The following is a 17917-nucleotide window of genomic DNA, read 5'->3' on the forward strand; positions in this document are numbered from 1 at the left end:
TTGAAAATAAACTTATGAAATCAAGATCTTAAGTTGTAGAACATAGTTCTTAGTTAGATCTTGAAAATCCTAGACCCAAAAGTCTAGAACTAACATAAGTGTACCAAGTTATAATTAAAGAAAGCTTACTTACATGTTCTTGAACTATTTAAAGTTAACTTTAGTTCAAGATTAATGAGATCAAAGTTAACTAATAACATTTGACCAATATTAACCAACAAAAATGAATTTAAAGTGCATAATATAAAGAAATAAACTAAGTAAGCAAGTTAATAAGTTCATGGGTTTCATACTTTAAAGATTCAAGCCTAAGTCTTGATCTTTAAGAAAGTAAAATTTTAAGTTTACAAACATGATTCACAAGTATGATTTTTACAACCATGAACTTACAATCTTTAAAACTTTAAGGTAGAACATAAACTAGTAAGTTTATGTTCTTGAGTGTTCTTGTAGATACAAGATAAAAGAAGAACAAACTAGTAAGTTTGATCCTTGATAACATGTAAGTAAATAACAACAACTAACAACTACAAATAATTAACAACAAAGAACAAAAGATGATGATGATTATGTGTATATGTAAGTCACGGTTTTGTGACAAGAAAAAGAAGAGAAATATTGTTTGTTACTTACTAGTTTTAGAGAGAATAAGAGAGAAAAGTTGAGAGAGTTTGAAGTGTTGTTGAATGTGTGTGTAAATGAAAGTGAAATGCAAGTAAACAAGTAATAAGGAAATGAAAACAAAACTCCCCTTGTAGCAATGAGAGTGGACGGTTTCTAGTGGGGGAGGGGGGAGAGTTTTACACACTAGTCTCATGCATGTTAAAGCCTTTAAAGTTGGTTAAAATGGGTGCATGCATGGGAATTATGTAGTAACTAGATTCTTCATGCAAATAACTAACTAGTTCCATTTCAAAGTAACACTTACATGAGTTAGTGGGCTAACTAGTTCATTAAAGAAGTAGGTTGGGCTAATTAAGTCCATTAAAGTGAGTGGGGTGGGCTTCTAAGCTCATGTACAATTAAAAGCTCAAGTATGTATGTAATTAACAAGTTAATCCAATTAAAAGCACAAATAACTAACTAATAACCATAGTTAATTAAAATGATTAATAAAACTTAATCATGAATGTAAATAATATCTGAAAATATTATTCGTGTAATGTACGTGTGTCACAAAAACGTTTCGGGCATTTAAAGTCAAGTATGATCAATCATGGTAACAAGTAAATGTAATAGCATACATTCGTTAAATCACAAGTATTAATAATAACAATTATTAATAAGTAAACGTTGAAAAATCCAGGGTCGTTACACTATCTGAATTTAATGGGGAAAAAATTTTAGACTAAATAAAAAACAAATTATCAAAAAATAAAGTTTTTTTAGTGTTTTACCCCTGCTGACAATGAAAAATTTATTAATTTTTTACACTCGTCCCATCTGTATCCGGATTCAAGTTCTGTCACAGATGATGGGGAAATGAGGTAAGTGTAATGGGGGGTGTTTTTTGAGAGGTTGTAGAAAATTTGTGGGTGATAGTGTTAAAATTTGATAGGTATTTAATAAATAAATAATAAAATGTGGAATAGAGAAAATAACTTGAACCAATCAATAATCGACACTTCACCATCACCTTCCTCTCCTCCAGCATTTCAAGATAACAAACGCCTTCAGAGAAATGCCCACAAACGCTCCATTACAGGCGTTTGTTGAGTGTTTGTGATAACATGTAGACGACATAGGGGTGAAAAAAGCCGCGGTACTTAGAGCACCAGGAGTGGAGCATGTCACCCACCATGTCACCCCATGTCACTTAGTGACACCACTCCCCCACCCTAGTCACTTGTGCCTTTTTCTCCCATGTCAGTCGCAATGGCGACGGATATTTACCCCCTTTTTTATTTTTGCTTTTTTTCCAAAAGAATAAATTATTAAATATAATAAAATATTATTTTAACACACTAACTAACACACTAACTGACATAGGTCACCACTCCCCACTTTTTCTTCTGACTCAGCAAATCACATCTGACATGCCAAGTGACCTCAGTCACCAATTTGGTCTAAATGTGTAGTTCATTAAAAAGAGCATCACCGAATTCCGTCACTAAAGTCCATCTTTTTGGTAATAATCATTTTTTAAATTTAAACAATATAAAAAGAACATATTGGTCTTTCATATATTAATAAAATAATTGAAAGCATCTATCCACATGGGCGGGCGTCTGAGCATATATCCAACATTTCACCTATAAGAACACACCATAATCCCTTCATCAAAATCACCCCCCCCCCCCCCCCCCCCCCCCCCCCCCCCTCAATCTTTAATTCAATGGCTTCTTCATCTTTATCTTTAGCTTTCTTATTTTCATTACTCTTTACTGTGTCCTTTTCTGAAGCTAAAACCTCATCTCGCCCATTCCTCAAAGTAACCAAAGATGCAAAAACACTTCAATATGTCACCCAAATCTCTCAAAGAACACCATTAGTCCAAGTCAAACTAAGCCTTGACCTTGGTGGCGAATTCATATGGGTCAACTGCGAAAAAGGCTACGCCTCGTCTACTTTTACTAATCCCATTTGTGACTCTTCTCCATGCCAACTTCTTAACACAACTTCATGCATCACTGCATGTTTTAGTCCACCATCAGTTGATTGCGCCAATAACACTTGTGGAAGCTTCCCCACCAATCCCTTTGGCAGCATCAGTACCTCGGGTCCCATCGTAGGCGACGTATTCGCGATACAATCGACCGACGGGAAAAATGTTCTGCCCATGATTAAAGTCCCAAGTTTTTATTTTGTATGTGGTAGCAACAATATTGATATTGGTCTTGCTAATGGTGTTACTGGTGTAGCTGGTCTTGGCAGGACTAAAATGTCACTTCCAGCTCAACTTTCGTCGTATTTTGAATACGACACGAAATTCGCTCTATGTTTGAGTTCGTCGACCAAATCTAGTGGGGCCGTGTTTTTCGGAGATGGGCCGTATACGTTGCTTCCAAATGTGGACGCGTCGTCTTCTCTTTCCTACACGCCTCTTATAATAAACTCGATTATTACTGGTGGTGGATTTGTGGGCGATGCGTCTCCTGAATATTTCATTGGTGTGAAATCTATCAAAGTTAACGACAAACGTGTTAACTTTAACGAATCTTTGTTGTCGTTTGACGCTGAGGGTAGAGGTGGGACGATAATTAGCACTAATAAACCTTACACAGTATTGGAAACTACAATCTACAAAGCTCTTGTATCAGCATTTGTGAAAGCAATGCCGAAGAACGTTGAAAGGGTACCTAATGTTGCACCTTTTGGAGCATGTTATAGTACCAAGAATATTGGTAGTACTCGTGTGGGTCCCGCAGTGCCTTCGATTGACCTTGTGTTGGAAAGCAAGAACGTTTGGAGGATATTTGGTGCAAACTCGATGGTTGCGGTTAAGAATGATGTTTTGTGCCTTGCATTCGTTGAAGCACGAACAGATTTTGCACCTACTATTCCTGTGGTTATCGGAGGGCATCAAATAGAGGATAATTTGCTACAGTTTGACCTTGAAAAGTCAAGGCTCGGATTCAGCTCTACACTTCTTGGTCGATCAACTTCGTGTGCCAACTTCAATTTTACATCAGCTGTTTGATTAAAACATGAATAAGTTATTTTTTTTTAGAATAAAAACGATTGAGCCATGTAACCTAATTCGTTATGTGTGTTATTGATTTATAAGGAATAAAATATAAAGATTGTTTTATGTTTTATTTATTGATGTTTTGGTATGGTTATACACTTATAGTGGTTAACTATCCAATAGAAGTAACTTTACTCAAGTAGAACTTATGAGAGAAATGATCAGTTTGACTTTGTATTAAACTATGTCGGGTAATTGGGTCGGGTCAAAACGGATTTGGGCCCAAATGAGTTGAGGCCCAAATAGGTCAGAGTTTTTAGACAGGTCAAACAGGTCAGGTCAAGACCCGCTTATTTTCTAAAATTTTACAAGACCGACAACTGGTTTTACAACCATGACCTAATAACAACATAAAAACTGTCTTTAGAGATCACGTTCCTAAGACTTCTGTCACCATCATAGAGTTGAACTAATTCGAGTTCTAATTTCTAATTTTACTATCTGCCAGGAGACTTGGCACAACCTCTACTTCAACGTCTCAGTAGTTCATTCATGTTAAAATCTTTAAAGAACACGCCATTAACTGAGCTTTCGGACCAATGTTCCCCCCACCGAGTAGTTTACAAGTTTTAGTTTTGACTTTTGGTCATCCGTCTAATGTCTAATTTGCAGCAAGACTCAAAAGGCCAGATGACTTATACAGTCAAACAAAATGTAAACTAATTTTACAATTTAAAGGTTGAATTTCACTGCTGCATATAACTTTGAAATCAGATACTATTTCTAGTTCAGGACATGTCAGCTTATGAAGTCGTAGGATCAAATTCTGCAAGAAGCTCAACCAGTGAGGAAGATGACTAATGGGCTAGTGGCTCAAAAGGTGGTTCTTAAACCAACACACCAATGGTTAGCCATAGACAATATCTTAAAACGCAGAATCAAACAATGATATAGTCATACAGATATGATCATTTTTGCACATATGCAATTTGACATAAACTACACAAGTGTCTTTTATACTAATAAATTGAGTTAATGTGCGGTAAAAATTAAAGGAAAGTAAATGTAGAGTAGAAAATAAATCAAAAACCTGGAACAAAAGCGGCTTCAAATCAATTAAATCTCCAACCGACTCACCATTCATTTAATCAATCATCTTCACCTCATTTTCATTATCACAGCCTTATCATAACTTCGCGCACTTCAGCATCCTTCTCAGACCTAATTTTTTCGGGCGAGAGGTCGGTTTGTGCGGCGGAGAGGAATTGTTCGAGTGACACGTGAAGTGATGATAGCTGTTGGTTTTCAACAAGTAGTGATTGAATTCGGTGGTGGTGATTTGTGATTGTGATCGTGTGTTTCTCCGTCCACCCGTTCACCCTGTTTCCACCACCTATGGTACCGGAAAAATATAATGGTGTTTATTTATTTATTTTTACTTGTCTTCATACTGGGATGGACCCGTCAATGAATTTCAAGTGTTAGTGGGCCCTGCAGGTTGTGGATATTTCTTTGTGTTACAATTGTGTCAGACCGAAACAACGTGTTAGTTGACAAGATCCTAGATATATTTGACATCTCAATTGAAGTAGCCCCTATTACCCTATCTTGTATTAAATCCTCCCTTCTCATTGGCTAAAAAGAAATTGTTCATACTATTCATCATAAGTAATTTAAAGAAAGTCAACTGGTGAGATTATATATATATATATATATATATATATATATATATATATATATATATATATATATATATATATATATATATATATATATATATATATAACTATTACTATAATAGAATTTATTGTATTTGCATAACTTTTGTAGACCACTAGACCAATTATTTTGGGCTTCACATAAATTCTGTCCCGTTCTTTATTTTTATAATATTATTACAAAGGATTAAATGCAGACAGCACTCAAACGTCCATCACTTTGTACCTCTTAGTCTTCGCTTCCATACCTCGCTACCATACGCCATCAACATCCGACATCTGCATCTTTGCGTGTTTATTCTCTTCTTCTTTTTCTTTACCCAAATATCATCACATCCATCATCACATCGATCCATTTCAAAATCAATAGACAATCACATCCATCCAATACTGTAACATCCTCAATCGGGCCTAGTTGTAAGATTACTATTTTGCCCTTAAGTTAGTATTATGTTACTATATGCTTTTATTTTTATTTAATATTTATTATTATTTAATGATGTGGTTAGGACCAGTTTGTGACAAGGGTCACAGAACAGGTTTATTTATTTAATTTGGACTTCGTTTAGGTTGCCAAATGTTGTACGAATGATATCAGATAACTGATAAATGCCCGTGTATCGCACAGTGTGGGAATTAAACCCAATTAAGTGACTAGTGCTGTCTCTCTCTTGCATTTTTCCAGAACCATCTCACACACACACACACACACCATACTTTCCCTTCCACCTACAATCAAACCCTAATCCTTAATCTTTATCTAGAGCTCAAATTGTTCATATCTTTGTGTTCCTTGTGATTCACTGATTCTTTTAAGGTAAGAATCACAAGCTTCCATGCTCTAATCTTTGAGAAATTTAAGGTTTTGTGTTAGTTTTTATAAAAGTGTAAATTTGTGTCAAAACAAGTGATGTTATGGTCAAATTGTTGTGGGTTTTGAGTCTATAACAAGTAGTAAACAAGTTGTGGTCGATTTTGGTGTTTAAAACGAGCTCTAGATCGAGATTTGAGGATTTCATCGTGAAGTCTGTAACCTTTGTTCAGTTTCTGATGAAGATGAACACATTCGGCCGACTGTCGGTCGACAGTTGACCGACTGAGGGTTGAACCGGCCGATTGATGAAGACAACCGACCGACTGTTGAGTGAACCGACCGACTGAGATTTACCTTCGGCCGATTGATGTAATACCAAATGAATCGACCGACTGGGAAGGTCAGTCGACCGGTTGTGTCGACAGTCGACCGACTGTAAGAGTCAGTCGACCGACTGAGTGTCCAGGGCAGAATATTTTACCTAAGTGTTGATTTTTAACCGTTATGCTGCCCGTTTGTATTTTGATGTTTATGATGTAAATTTTGAAAGTGCACAAGTGTTAAGCAAAAAAAATTTAACAGAAACTAACTTGTGTATATATTTTTCTCAGGAGAAAAGGAGAAAGAGAAGGTTCAGTGATTAGATAGCTGAATACCTTCTCGTTTGCTGGTATTTGGTGAGTGGGACTAACTGGAGAATATAGTATATAGAAGCATGTTATATTATGATTGTCATGCTTGTTAGATATACTTATTGTTGTGGTTAGTTAGTACTTGTGATGACTGCATGTTAGTTGATACTTGTCTGCTGGAGCCCAGTGTGTCCCTATTGTGTGGTAGCCTCGGTAGGAGAGATCAACCTGCGGGTTGGGTTCCTCTGTGGTAGCCTAGACAACCGTGGTGTATATATATGTGAATGACGCGTCCGTCGCGTGTGGATTATGTATATACATACGGTGGTGGAGGAACTTCTGGTAAGCCCCAGTTCGATCAGCTGGTGGTTAATGGTTTGGCCGAGCCGCCAGAGTCTCTGTAGACGACACTTGGGTGATGTTTGTGTGTTAGACTATTGTGACGTGATTAGTATAACACTTATGTATGCTATGGCTTGTAGTTAGTCGTACTCACTTAGCTTCGTGCTAATTCTCCTCCATCTCCTCCCTGCAGGTTGATAGCTTTTGTAGATAGTGCATTTTGGGAGAAGACGGGCATGGTAATGTTATGTTTGACAGGATTAACTCTGATGTGATCTTTTATAGTTTAAACTATGTTCTTTTGAAAACAGATTGTAACTACATCTTCTCCGTATAAACATGTATTTTGTAATGACACGTGACACTGGTTGTCTTAGCAATAGTTAATGTTTATTTTGTAATTAATAAATAAATGCTTACGCCACGTATATATATATATATATATATATATATATATATATATATATATATATATATATATATATATATATATATATAAATATAAATAGCGGTGTCACAAATACGCTCTCTAGATTCATATCGGATCCTGAAACAAAACGTGATGGAGAAAACAACATCAGTCATCGACGGTGGATGATGACGAAAATCGATTCGCGAAGAACGATTGAAATATTTATCGTTTGAAGGTTTAGGATGAAGATCAGTTCACTCAAACGATGTTTCAAGGTACCCATATTCTTTATTCAAAACCCTAATTTTGACAAAAGTAATTTTCATTTTTATTTATGTTTTCAAAACCTCAATTTTTGTTGAATTTTTACTGAATCTTCGATGTTTTTTATTATTGTCTTAAATTACTACCAATTTGAGTCGATACGATAAACCATTAATTCGTGATTATATGTTGTTTATCATTTCACATACGCTTTCTAATTGACATATATGGAATTAGGTTTTTTAAAAGATGTCGGATGTTTTAAACCGTAATTGTTTTGTTATTTTTTTAATTAATATTGTCTGGAACAATAATCGTTATGTTTATTTTTTTCATTAATATTAGTGTGAAAATGTTAAGGCTCTAAAACTGTTGGATTTATAATCGCAGTTGCAGTGTGAATTGCATATGGGTGTGAAGATGGATGTGGCTGTCACTTTTGAACAATTGGAAGGGGCTGATCCAGCTTGATGTGAATTACCTGCAATGGTCTGCTAAGTATAGCAAACAGAGGTATTGATTTTTTTTCATCTCTGAAAGTAGGGTTCGATTTCATTCATTTTGGGTTTGTGTTGGTGTTTTTAATTGTTAATTTTATAGCTATTTTTTTTATTGTGTAGATGTTATTGTAGCGTCTATCGATTACGATCTACCCTTTTTCGAGGTATTTCTTTTGTTGTTTTCGATTTTTGTTTAGGTTTTCTTTACGTAAATCATAAGCCTAATTGTTTACATAATTTCCATTTAGGTAATCTGAGTACATGTGTTTAAATGGTTGTTGTAACGTGTTTTATTTTCTGTTGAAGGTTTTCTTTTTGTTCTATTTTTTGTGTTGAAGGTTGTTTTAATGGTGTATTTTTAGGGTTTAATCTGGAGTTTTTGTTTTTCTTAATTAACGTTTGCTTGGAATCTACTATCTCTATTATCTCTCTCATATTGAGTTTCGTTTGCTATTTTCAAGCAATAATTATTCGACAAATGAAGTAGGTATCTCTCCCATTGTTATCATCTATTTCATATCTTATTAATTTTTTTATAGAGCATATACACACGTTTGTTTGATTGGTACTTGCTGGAATTTGGTTACGATGGTCGTGGGCGATGGTGGTCGTGGCATGTGTTAAACAGCAGGTTTTGTTTACGTATTTCCTTATTGGTGTTTGTTCGTTCATTGTTTTATGCTTCACACTACAATCAATCATTCTTATTTTAGGCATTTCCTATTTCCCATAGAATGAATATTAAAAGGGTTATCTGTTTTTTTTAGGTTATAATATGGGAATTTTTTGGTTATTGTCGCCCTGTGGCATCTAATGTAATTGTTGGTTTTCATCGTGGGTTTTCTTTTAACGCTATTTCTCTTTATTGCCTGATTTTGATTGCTTTGGAGTTGCTTTGCGGCTGTCTTTAGACTTGGTAGCGCCACTGCTTAGTTCAGCTCCTGTTTCTAAACATGTTATCCACCTCTGTAGATTTGGTATTTGTGTCAATGATTGTATTATATAATTTATTTAAATGGCGTGTTTGTCTTTGTTCTGATTTTCAAATTTTGTAATTGTTTGTATTCTTAGTTACTAAATTTGATGCTGCCGCTGGAACTTCAAATGGGTTTGAGATTCATGTTTGTTTAAACCTAATTTAAAAAAAAATGACATATTGTAATTGTTTGTGTTTTTAGTTACCGAAAGTATCCTCTGTGTGGAAGGGATCTTACTAGAACAACCCTACCAGTGTTGCATCCATTGAAATCGTGTTCATTGATCAAGAGGTATTTAACATCTCATGTACATTATTGCTTAGATTAATAGCCAGTCGTTTTTCTTGGATTATTAATAGTCTTGAAGGTAGTTAGGGTTCGTTACAAAGCTAGGCTTGAATCAGAAGGGCTTAACTTTCATGTTGTTTTTATTACAGGTATCGTAACTAGAGGTTATGCGTAACTTGAACAATAATCGTGAACAATAAGTTTGGTGACCGACATAAGTATGATTGTATGCGATTCTTAAAAGTTCTTTTTTATATTTAGTTTCTTTTTTTATGTTTTACCAATTAATTTTTTGCAATTCGTTTTTTTTTTTTAGGTTTGACATCAGGCTGTTTTGTAGAGGTAGCAGCTATGATCCTTTTCAAATTTTGTAATGGGCTGTCCAAAATCTATACAGGTGATTCCTTAACTTCTTTTTTTTGTTCTTTTTTTGTTTTGGTTTTCAAGACGATAGGTTCGCAACTGTTGTGTTTTTATTTAGCTTTATATTACTAGAACCTGAATGTTACTCTGAATGTTACTACTTGGTGAGCTGAATCAAAATTTATTTATTTTTCGAACTTTAGGGTTTCAATTTAATTTTCATGTTGTTTTGATTTCAGGTATCGTAACTATAGGTTACACGTAACTTGGTGTCTATTTGATAGTCAATGGTCACAATTGACCACTTTACTTCAACTGCTGTTTTTATATAAGACATATATTCCTGGGTGGCAGTGGAATAAAAAGCAATGATTTTTATCAAGTTTTGGGTTTGAACAAGGAATGCACCGAAGCAGATGTCAAGGATGCTTACAAGAAGCTTGCACTGGTCAGAATTCTCTTTAACTCAATAGTCTTTTATTCCATTCCCATAATTAAACTTTAATAATTTCAGCATTTATTACTTTTGGGTGTGCATTACATTACACAACATGAAATATATACACAACTACTTTGGAGGTTATAACTTATCATTTCTCAGGTTGAGTCAAATCTTTCTTCAAGCCTTTGTATTTTGAGTCTGTTTTTTGGCCCTTTTTTTTTGTTCCCGCACTTGGTAACCTTTAGTTCTTATGTTGTAACGACCCGACTTTTTCGACTTTTAATTATATTTATTTCTTTCACGAAACTGCGTATTTGTGCGTACTGTGATAGATTATATTCTGGGGTCATTAATTATGTTAACTATTTTCGTTAATGCCTTACAACGTGATATTAAGTGCTTAACATGATCCTTGAATGCATTTACGACCGTTAGTGTCACTTACCGTTTAAAACGAGCTACGTACTTGGTACACGTTAAACTTTAGTCATAATTAGAATATTATGACTACGTAAACATAATTGTTATTTATTTATAACAATTACCTAGCTTTATGGTTCCTTAATTATGCTTAGTGGTTACTAATGCTTACTAGTTAGTTTTAATGGACCTAATACCTTAATGGACCTAGTTAATTAAAGGCCCAACCTACTTAACTTAATGGGCTCACTTAATGGACTAGTTAATGGACTAATTTAGCCCATTAAATATAAGACAAATTCCATTAGTAGATTAGACAAGATTAAGCATGCTAGTGTACCATTTCCTTACATGTTTTAACACCTTATGCCATGCCACCCAACATGTACAACCACCACCATGTACCACCATTCAATAGCAAGCAAATGGTCCCCCCAACCCACCCTTGCAACCGTCAGCCTACAAGGCACCACCCAACACCACCATTTCATTTTAACTCACTCATTTTCATTTCAAAAACACACACTACTTTTCTCTCAAATTTCTCTCAACTTTTCTTGAAGAACTTGAAGGTTTTAACTCTTTTTCTCTTCTTTTTCTTCTCCAAAACTGTAGCTCATCATCATCATTATTTATTATTGGATTTTGGTTTTTATAACTTCAATCCTCATGTTACCTTGCAACCTTTGATCACTTTTATGATAAAGAAGCAAGAACAAGGATCAAAGCTTTGTAGCTTTTGATTCTACATGAAACTTGTAACAAATTTAAGGATCAAATGCTTTAAGATCCTCTTTATGTTCAAGTATTGGAACTTTAAAGTTCATTTCATGAAGATTCAAGTTTGTAACTTGATATCTTTTTATATAAAGGATCCTTACTTGAACTTGTTTACTTCTAACTTTAAATCTATTATTTTTGCTTATGGAATTCGATTTGTTTGAGTTACTTGGTCAAAGATTACTTGTTAACTTTGATCTCATAAATCTTGTAACCAAAGTCTAACTTTGAAAGTTCAAGAACAAGAAAGTTTAAGCTTACTAGTTTATAACTTTCACACATGTAAGATTGATCTAAGATACATAACTTATGGTCATCTAACTTGTTAAAACAAGAATTCATTTATTTGTGTTCACTTTACTTTACAAAATCTAAGTTTCATAACTTATGGTTGTGTAAAGTTGAAAGTCTAAGTGTTTTGACTTAGGGTTTCACCAAGAACATGAGATCTAGACTTTTTAGTCTAAGATCTTTAATATCTAGTTAAGATCTAAGCTCTCTAGCTTAAAGTCTTGATTATTTAGTTTGATTCAAAGTTGTAGCGTAATAAGACTTGTATTTGTGTTGAAACTAAGAAGATTGATGTAACTTTGGTTCATCACCTTGCTCAAACTCTCACATGAGTTGTGTTTTAATTCTTAGTCTTGACTCTTGTGTGTTGATGGTTAAACCTTGGTCAAAGTGATGCAAACACATCAACGAGTTGTACACTTGAAGCTACAAGCATCAAGGATGAGAACCGTGATGAGCATCAAGCACCAAGAATCCCACCTGAGCACTTACTTTCTATTTTTTAGGGTCTGATAATACATTCTGGGCTACTGTAAAGTTGATTTTCAGTTAGTTCGGTTTGAGTAGATGACTTTTCATTTAGGCCTCGCCTAAATCCAATATACGGTTTAGGATTTATAGCCTTCCGAAAGTCACTACGCCCATGTAACGTTGTGCTAAAATTTCTGACCTACTCGTACTTAAACCGTTGCCACGGTCAAACGAAGACGAGTTTCGTTCTGAAAATTGGTCAGCAGTTAGAAGACACATATACGAAGCCATGTCCACTGGTCTCACATCATTTCAGTTTGTATAGAGTTCGTAGCAGCTGAACGAATTCAGCCTTTATTTCTATCTCTATTCTTGATTGAAAACTTACTTTACTTTTTACATATGATGTTGATGATGATGACACTTAAGACTTAAATTACGTATTTTTAAACCAGTTGGGATGATTTACTGACTTAGTAACTTTTAACTTAGGTTGACGACCATTCGGACCGACTTACTTGCTTACTTACCTCGTATCGACTTTTACTGCACTTTCACTGTGAGTTATAGCTCCCTTTTTACTACAACTATTTTTGGGACTGAGAATACATGCGCTTTTTTATGTTTTACGTACTAGGCATGAGTACTTAAACTTTATATATATGTGGGTTATATAACGGCATAAACTTTCCCCTTAGCTCGGTAACGTTTAGTCATTGGTTTTTGAACCGGTGAACGCGAATCTTAGATATGGATCCATAGGGTTTGACATCCCAACTCGGGCTAGTTGCTCTAGCATTTAACGGGTGTTTAATGCTTCTTTGACTTACGCACTCACCAAGTGTACTTTTAGGGGGTGATGATACGTTAAGTTAGTTACCAAGTGCCCACGGATAAGCATATACTTTTCATACTGTTTTGAATTACGAAATCTCGTGGCCTACCTTACATTACTGTTACAATTAAACTATAGCTCACCAACATTCGTGTTGACATTTTAAGCATGTTATTTCTCAGGTGCTTAGACGTTTGATGCTTCCGCTGTATTATTCTCGCTGTTAGACTTGCTGTGTAGACTCCCGCTGCTTTTGTTTAGAGATGTCTCTGCATGAAACTTTTACTTTGCATTCACGAACTATGTTACTTTTGAATAATGAAATTGTAATGACCTTTGAGTCTCGTACTTATGTTGTTGCTTTCTATTCGTAGAAGCACACTATCGTTTGTAAAACATTTGACGTCGGTAAAGACGTTACCCCTTTTTATGAATGCAAACTTATTTTCAAACAGCATATAGTGTTTGACATTGTAATGATCCTGTTGTTGATGATCCTTACACGATGGTTTTGTACGGGGCATCACATTTGGTATCAGAGCATTGGTTGTAGGGAATTAGGTTGCATTAGTGAGTCTAGACCAGACCGAGTATGATTCACTAATAGGACTAATCTACAACTTGCTTATTTACCTGTTTCTACTGAACTTACTGCATGCTACTGCTTACCTTTACTACTATGAGTACTTGCTGTATGCTACTGCTTATTCTCGCTACTACATGCTACTATCTGCTTTCAATTGCATGATACTTTTGTAGGATTTTGTTAATATTGCCATGCTATGTACTGCTAGGATGCTGTAGTGCCTAATTACGTGCTTGCTATATGTCTTACTGACATGGAAAAAGTTATTTTTCCTTATTCATATGTCGGACTACCGCCCATTATCATTGATTTGGAGAGTGACTCAGATTCGTCCGCTGCATCGCCTACTATTGTTGCTGACTCACAGATCCCGTCACGGCTACCCTTCAACGACTCACCTTCCAGTGGACTCGTGCTTGACCTGATGGACGTCTTAGACGGAGACGAGGATCCAACGGAGATTACAGCTCCACCCAGCCCTAGACTCCCGGGGCCACAGTGTAGTGACCCGTCCTAATCCATCTGGACGAAGTCTTCAATAGATGGTCCCATTGAGAGGTACTGAACTCTATATGCCATGAACGACTCCATGTATTATCTTTAAAATGAGCAAATGCACAGCGGAAGATTTCTTTCATACCTGAGAATAAACATGCTTTCAAGTGTCAACCAAAAGGTTGGTGAGTTCATAGGTTTATCATAAACAGTAAAATTCATCATTTTGATAGACCACAAGATTCAAATACAGTACACCTATCTCATGTACAAAACCACTTTTCATAATGCTTAGCAGAGTAGGTTCGTATCCTTTTCTCCCCCGTAGGTTGCCTCGCAATTTTTAAATAACCGTACACATATCTCGTGCACAAAAATAATACACATAACCTGTGTATAAAAATCATTCTCTCGATACATAACATTCACTTTACTTTCATTGCTTGGCTTGGTAACCGACCTTAACATATAATGCACATCAATAATATCCCCAAAATAAACAGAACATCTCGTCTGTATAATAATATATAAACTTCAAAGTACTAAACACCACGCCCACTAGCTCTTCCATCTAGTGAACATTCTAGGTGGGGGTGTTAAACCCGGTAGCTACCTTTAGAAATCGCGTGAATTAGGGCCATACCCGATTCTAATTCTTAGGTTACCAAGCAATAATAATCGGGGGGAAAATATTCACAACAATTAGTGGAAATTATCACGTCCAACTAATTCAATAATAATCCACAGAACTTCTGTCTGCATAATAATTCATTCGAGGAATGTTTTGCTTGTGTCTATCTCTTCAAATATTTATAAAAGCATTTCATGTATTCTCAGTTCAAAATATATTTCAAAAACATTTAATAAAGCAGTTGTAAAAACAGCGCATGTATTCTCAGTCCCAAAAATATAAAGAGTAAAAGGGAATCAAATGAACTCACGATACGATATTTTGTAGTAAAAATATGCATACGATGGAACTGAACAATGCAGGGTTAGCCTCAGATTCACGAACCTATATCAATTATGTATATTAATACATATAATAATAACTAACAATATTAATAATTTACATATCATATTACTAAATATGTTATATTTATCCTATATACTTTAGGTAGTAATTATTTATTTCTATAATATATTTATTAATATTAATATAATAAATAGTAAATACTTATTAAAGTAGTTTAATAATATAATATTTATCATTTATCATAATATATTAAAAATAGAAATTTATTTCAAGATTTATATATGATAAGAATATATATATATATATATATATATATATATATATATATATATATATATATATATATATATATATATATATATATATATATATATATATATATATATAGCTTACTTAATATCATTTTAATAATAAAAATTTAGTAATATGTAATATTAATATATTTGTAATGTATTTTTGTAAAATAATATTTATTTGTAATAATAACAATAATAGTGATAATAATAATGATAGTAATAATAATAAGAGTAATAATAAATACTACCTAACAAGAAAAGCTCCAAAAAGAAAATAAACTGTCTCAGCCCGGGCTCGAACCCGAGACCTCTCGATTAACCAACACCATCCACCATCCATCTATCTTTGTTTTTCTGAAATTATTGTTACCGTAATTATATTTAACCCGTCTATCTAACTTAAAATAAATCCCATTTCACCATCATCATTTACATAACACCATGACTCGAAATCATCATCATGATCTTCCTTAACTTCGTACATCACTATACTCTACCATAATCATGTATCATTATCATTTCATAAACATCCCCCTCGTCGTTAAATCTTAATACCGAAGCCACCAACATCATTCATTTCATCATCATGTATCTAATATCTTCTTAGTCCATTAAATATGTCTCGGCCCAACAAACATGAGCCCAATAGAAAAAATAAAAGCTTCGGCCCAATGATTCTAAAATATGGCTCAACAGAAAAATAAATTGAATCTCGGACCATCACCTTACTTGGCCTATGTAAAAAAATGGAAATCGTGGGTCTTCAACCTATTTACTATTATATTCACCAATACATATTGTCACTAGCATATTAGAATAAAGGAGCAAAATCCATTTATCTATAATAATCGGTCCGCTAGGTATCTTAAATAAACAATTGGAACCTTCGGTTATTTGCCTGTCCATCAACCATCAACCTCTTAATTTTATTTACTACTTAACTCCATAACTTTTCATCCACCATTACACCTAATACCATGATTCTAAAAAAATAATATGAAATGTGTAATAGTGTTATAACAATAGATAGTGGAGTATTTTGGGCCCGGTACTTTACTTTATGATTATGTATTAACACTATCTATTATTATAACGAATAATTTGGCATGTGGGGGTAAAATGTCGGCCAACAGATAAAGAACATGCATAGTTCAATTCATGTACCTCTTCAATATACCATCCATGTATATTAATATCACCATCGGCCCATGTATCCCTATAAATTCTTTACTAATTCGGTTACCAAGGGTAGTAGAGTGTGTGCGTGTAATTTGCTTGGCTCCACAGCTATCACTCTAATATTAAATCACCAAGTGGTTATCACCATGTCCATAATTGCAATTCCGTTTGTCGACCATGTACTTGACAATCTGTCCCACCATGCATTGTATACCGAATTTATTTGAAGCTTTGTATAAAGCAACTTGAGATAAATAAATTCCATGATGAAACACATATTTAATAAGGAGTACTATATCATCCTTTTGATAAATGGATTGATGGGTCTACACTAAATATTAACTCATTTTCTCCCACTCATTGCCTTTTTGTTTACCACTTGCTATCCTCTTTATTATATGCTTGCTAACCCCCTAAACATAGCGAGTAGTAGCTGCAACAATTGATTGAAACAAGAATAAGAAAGGTGCGGCAGTAGCAAGAAGGTAGTTGTTGTTTGTTTGTTTGCGAAGGTTAAATAGAAAATGGAAAAAAAAATGGCGATAGTTTGGTTTGGGTCTGTTGACAGAAAAACAGAAACAAAATGAACAACGAGTAGTTGTAGGGGCGAAGTTGAAGCGTAGCAAGGTGGCTATTTGATGGTAGTTTCGGTTGAAACAGAAAAGAGACGTAGCAGTAGCAAGTATGGTGGTTTTTGATGAAGGTGGTGATACTTTGGTTGCGTAGTTCAAACAAAGAAAGAAAGAAAGAAAGAAAGAAAGAAAGAAAGAAAGAAAGAAACAGAAATTGAAAGTGGTATAATGTGATGTGGGTTTCAAGTTGAAGGTGATCGGGTATGGTTTGTGTGAATGCTTGTATCATAACTCCATGTATATATATATATATATATATATATATATATATATATATATATATATATATATATATATATATATATATATATATATATATATATATAAGATTTATTGATATATATATTGAAAGGTGTCAACATGAAGAATCAATCAGAAGGGATACAACCAAAATAATAGAAGAGAACAGAATGAGAATGTTGACAGAAATATTCGAGCCAGGAAGAAACAAACAAGAATATATAAAGCAGAAAGCGAAGTGTAACAGATTCATACGATCTATACAGCACAAGATTCGATTACAGTTTGTTTCGTAGCTTCGATTGGATAGACAGAAGAATCAATCTGGTACAGATA

At 34.3% G+C, this 17917-nt stretch overlaps 1 protein-coding gene across 1 annotated transcript; it reads left to right on the forward strand.

Moving 5' to 3' along the window:
- The first annotated feature begins 2319 nt into the window (after nucleotides 1-2319).
- On the forward strand, nucleotides 2320-3690 carry LOC139898176 (probable aspartic proteinase GIP2). Its single transcript, XM_071880893.1, has one exon. It carries the CDS (start codon nucleotides 2336-2338, stop codon nucleotides 3638-3640), a length of 1305 nt encoding a protein of 434 aa, XP_071736994.1. The 5' UTR covers nucleotides 2320-2335; the 3' UTR covers nucleotides 3641-3690.
- The last annotated feature ends 14227 nt before the right edge of the window (nucleotides 3691-17917 follow it).

This window comes from Rutidosis leptorrhynchoides, chromosome 3 (genome assembly GCF_046630445.1).
Source record: "Rutidosis leptorrhynchoides isolate AG116_Rl617_1_P2 chromosome 3, CSIRO_AGI_Rlap_v1, whole genome shotgun sequence".
Classification (NCBI taxonomy): Eukaryota; Viridiplantae; Streptophyta; class Magnoliopsida; order Asterales; family Asteraceae; genus Rutidosis; species Rutidosis leptorrhynchoides.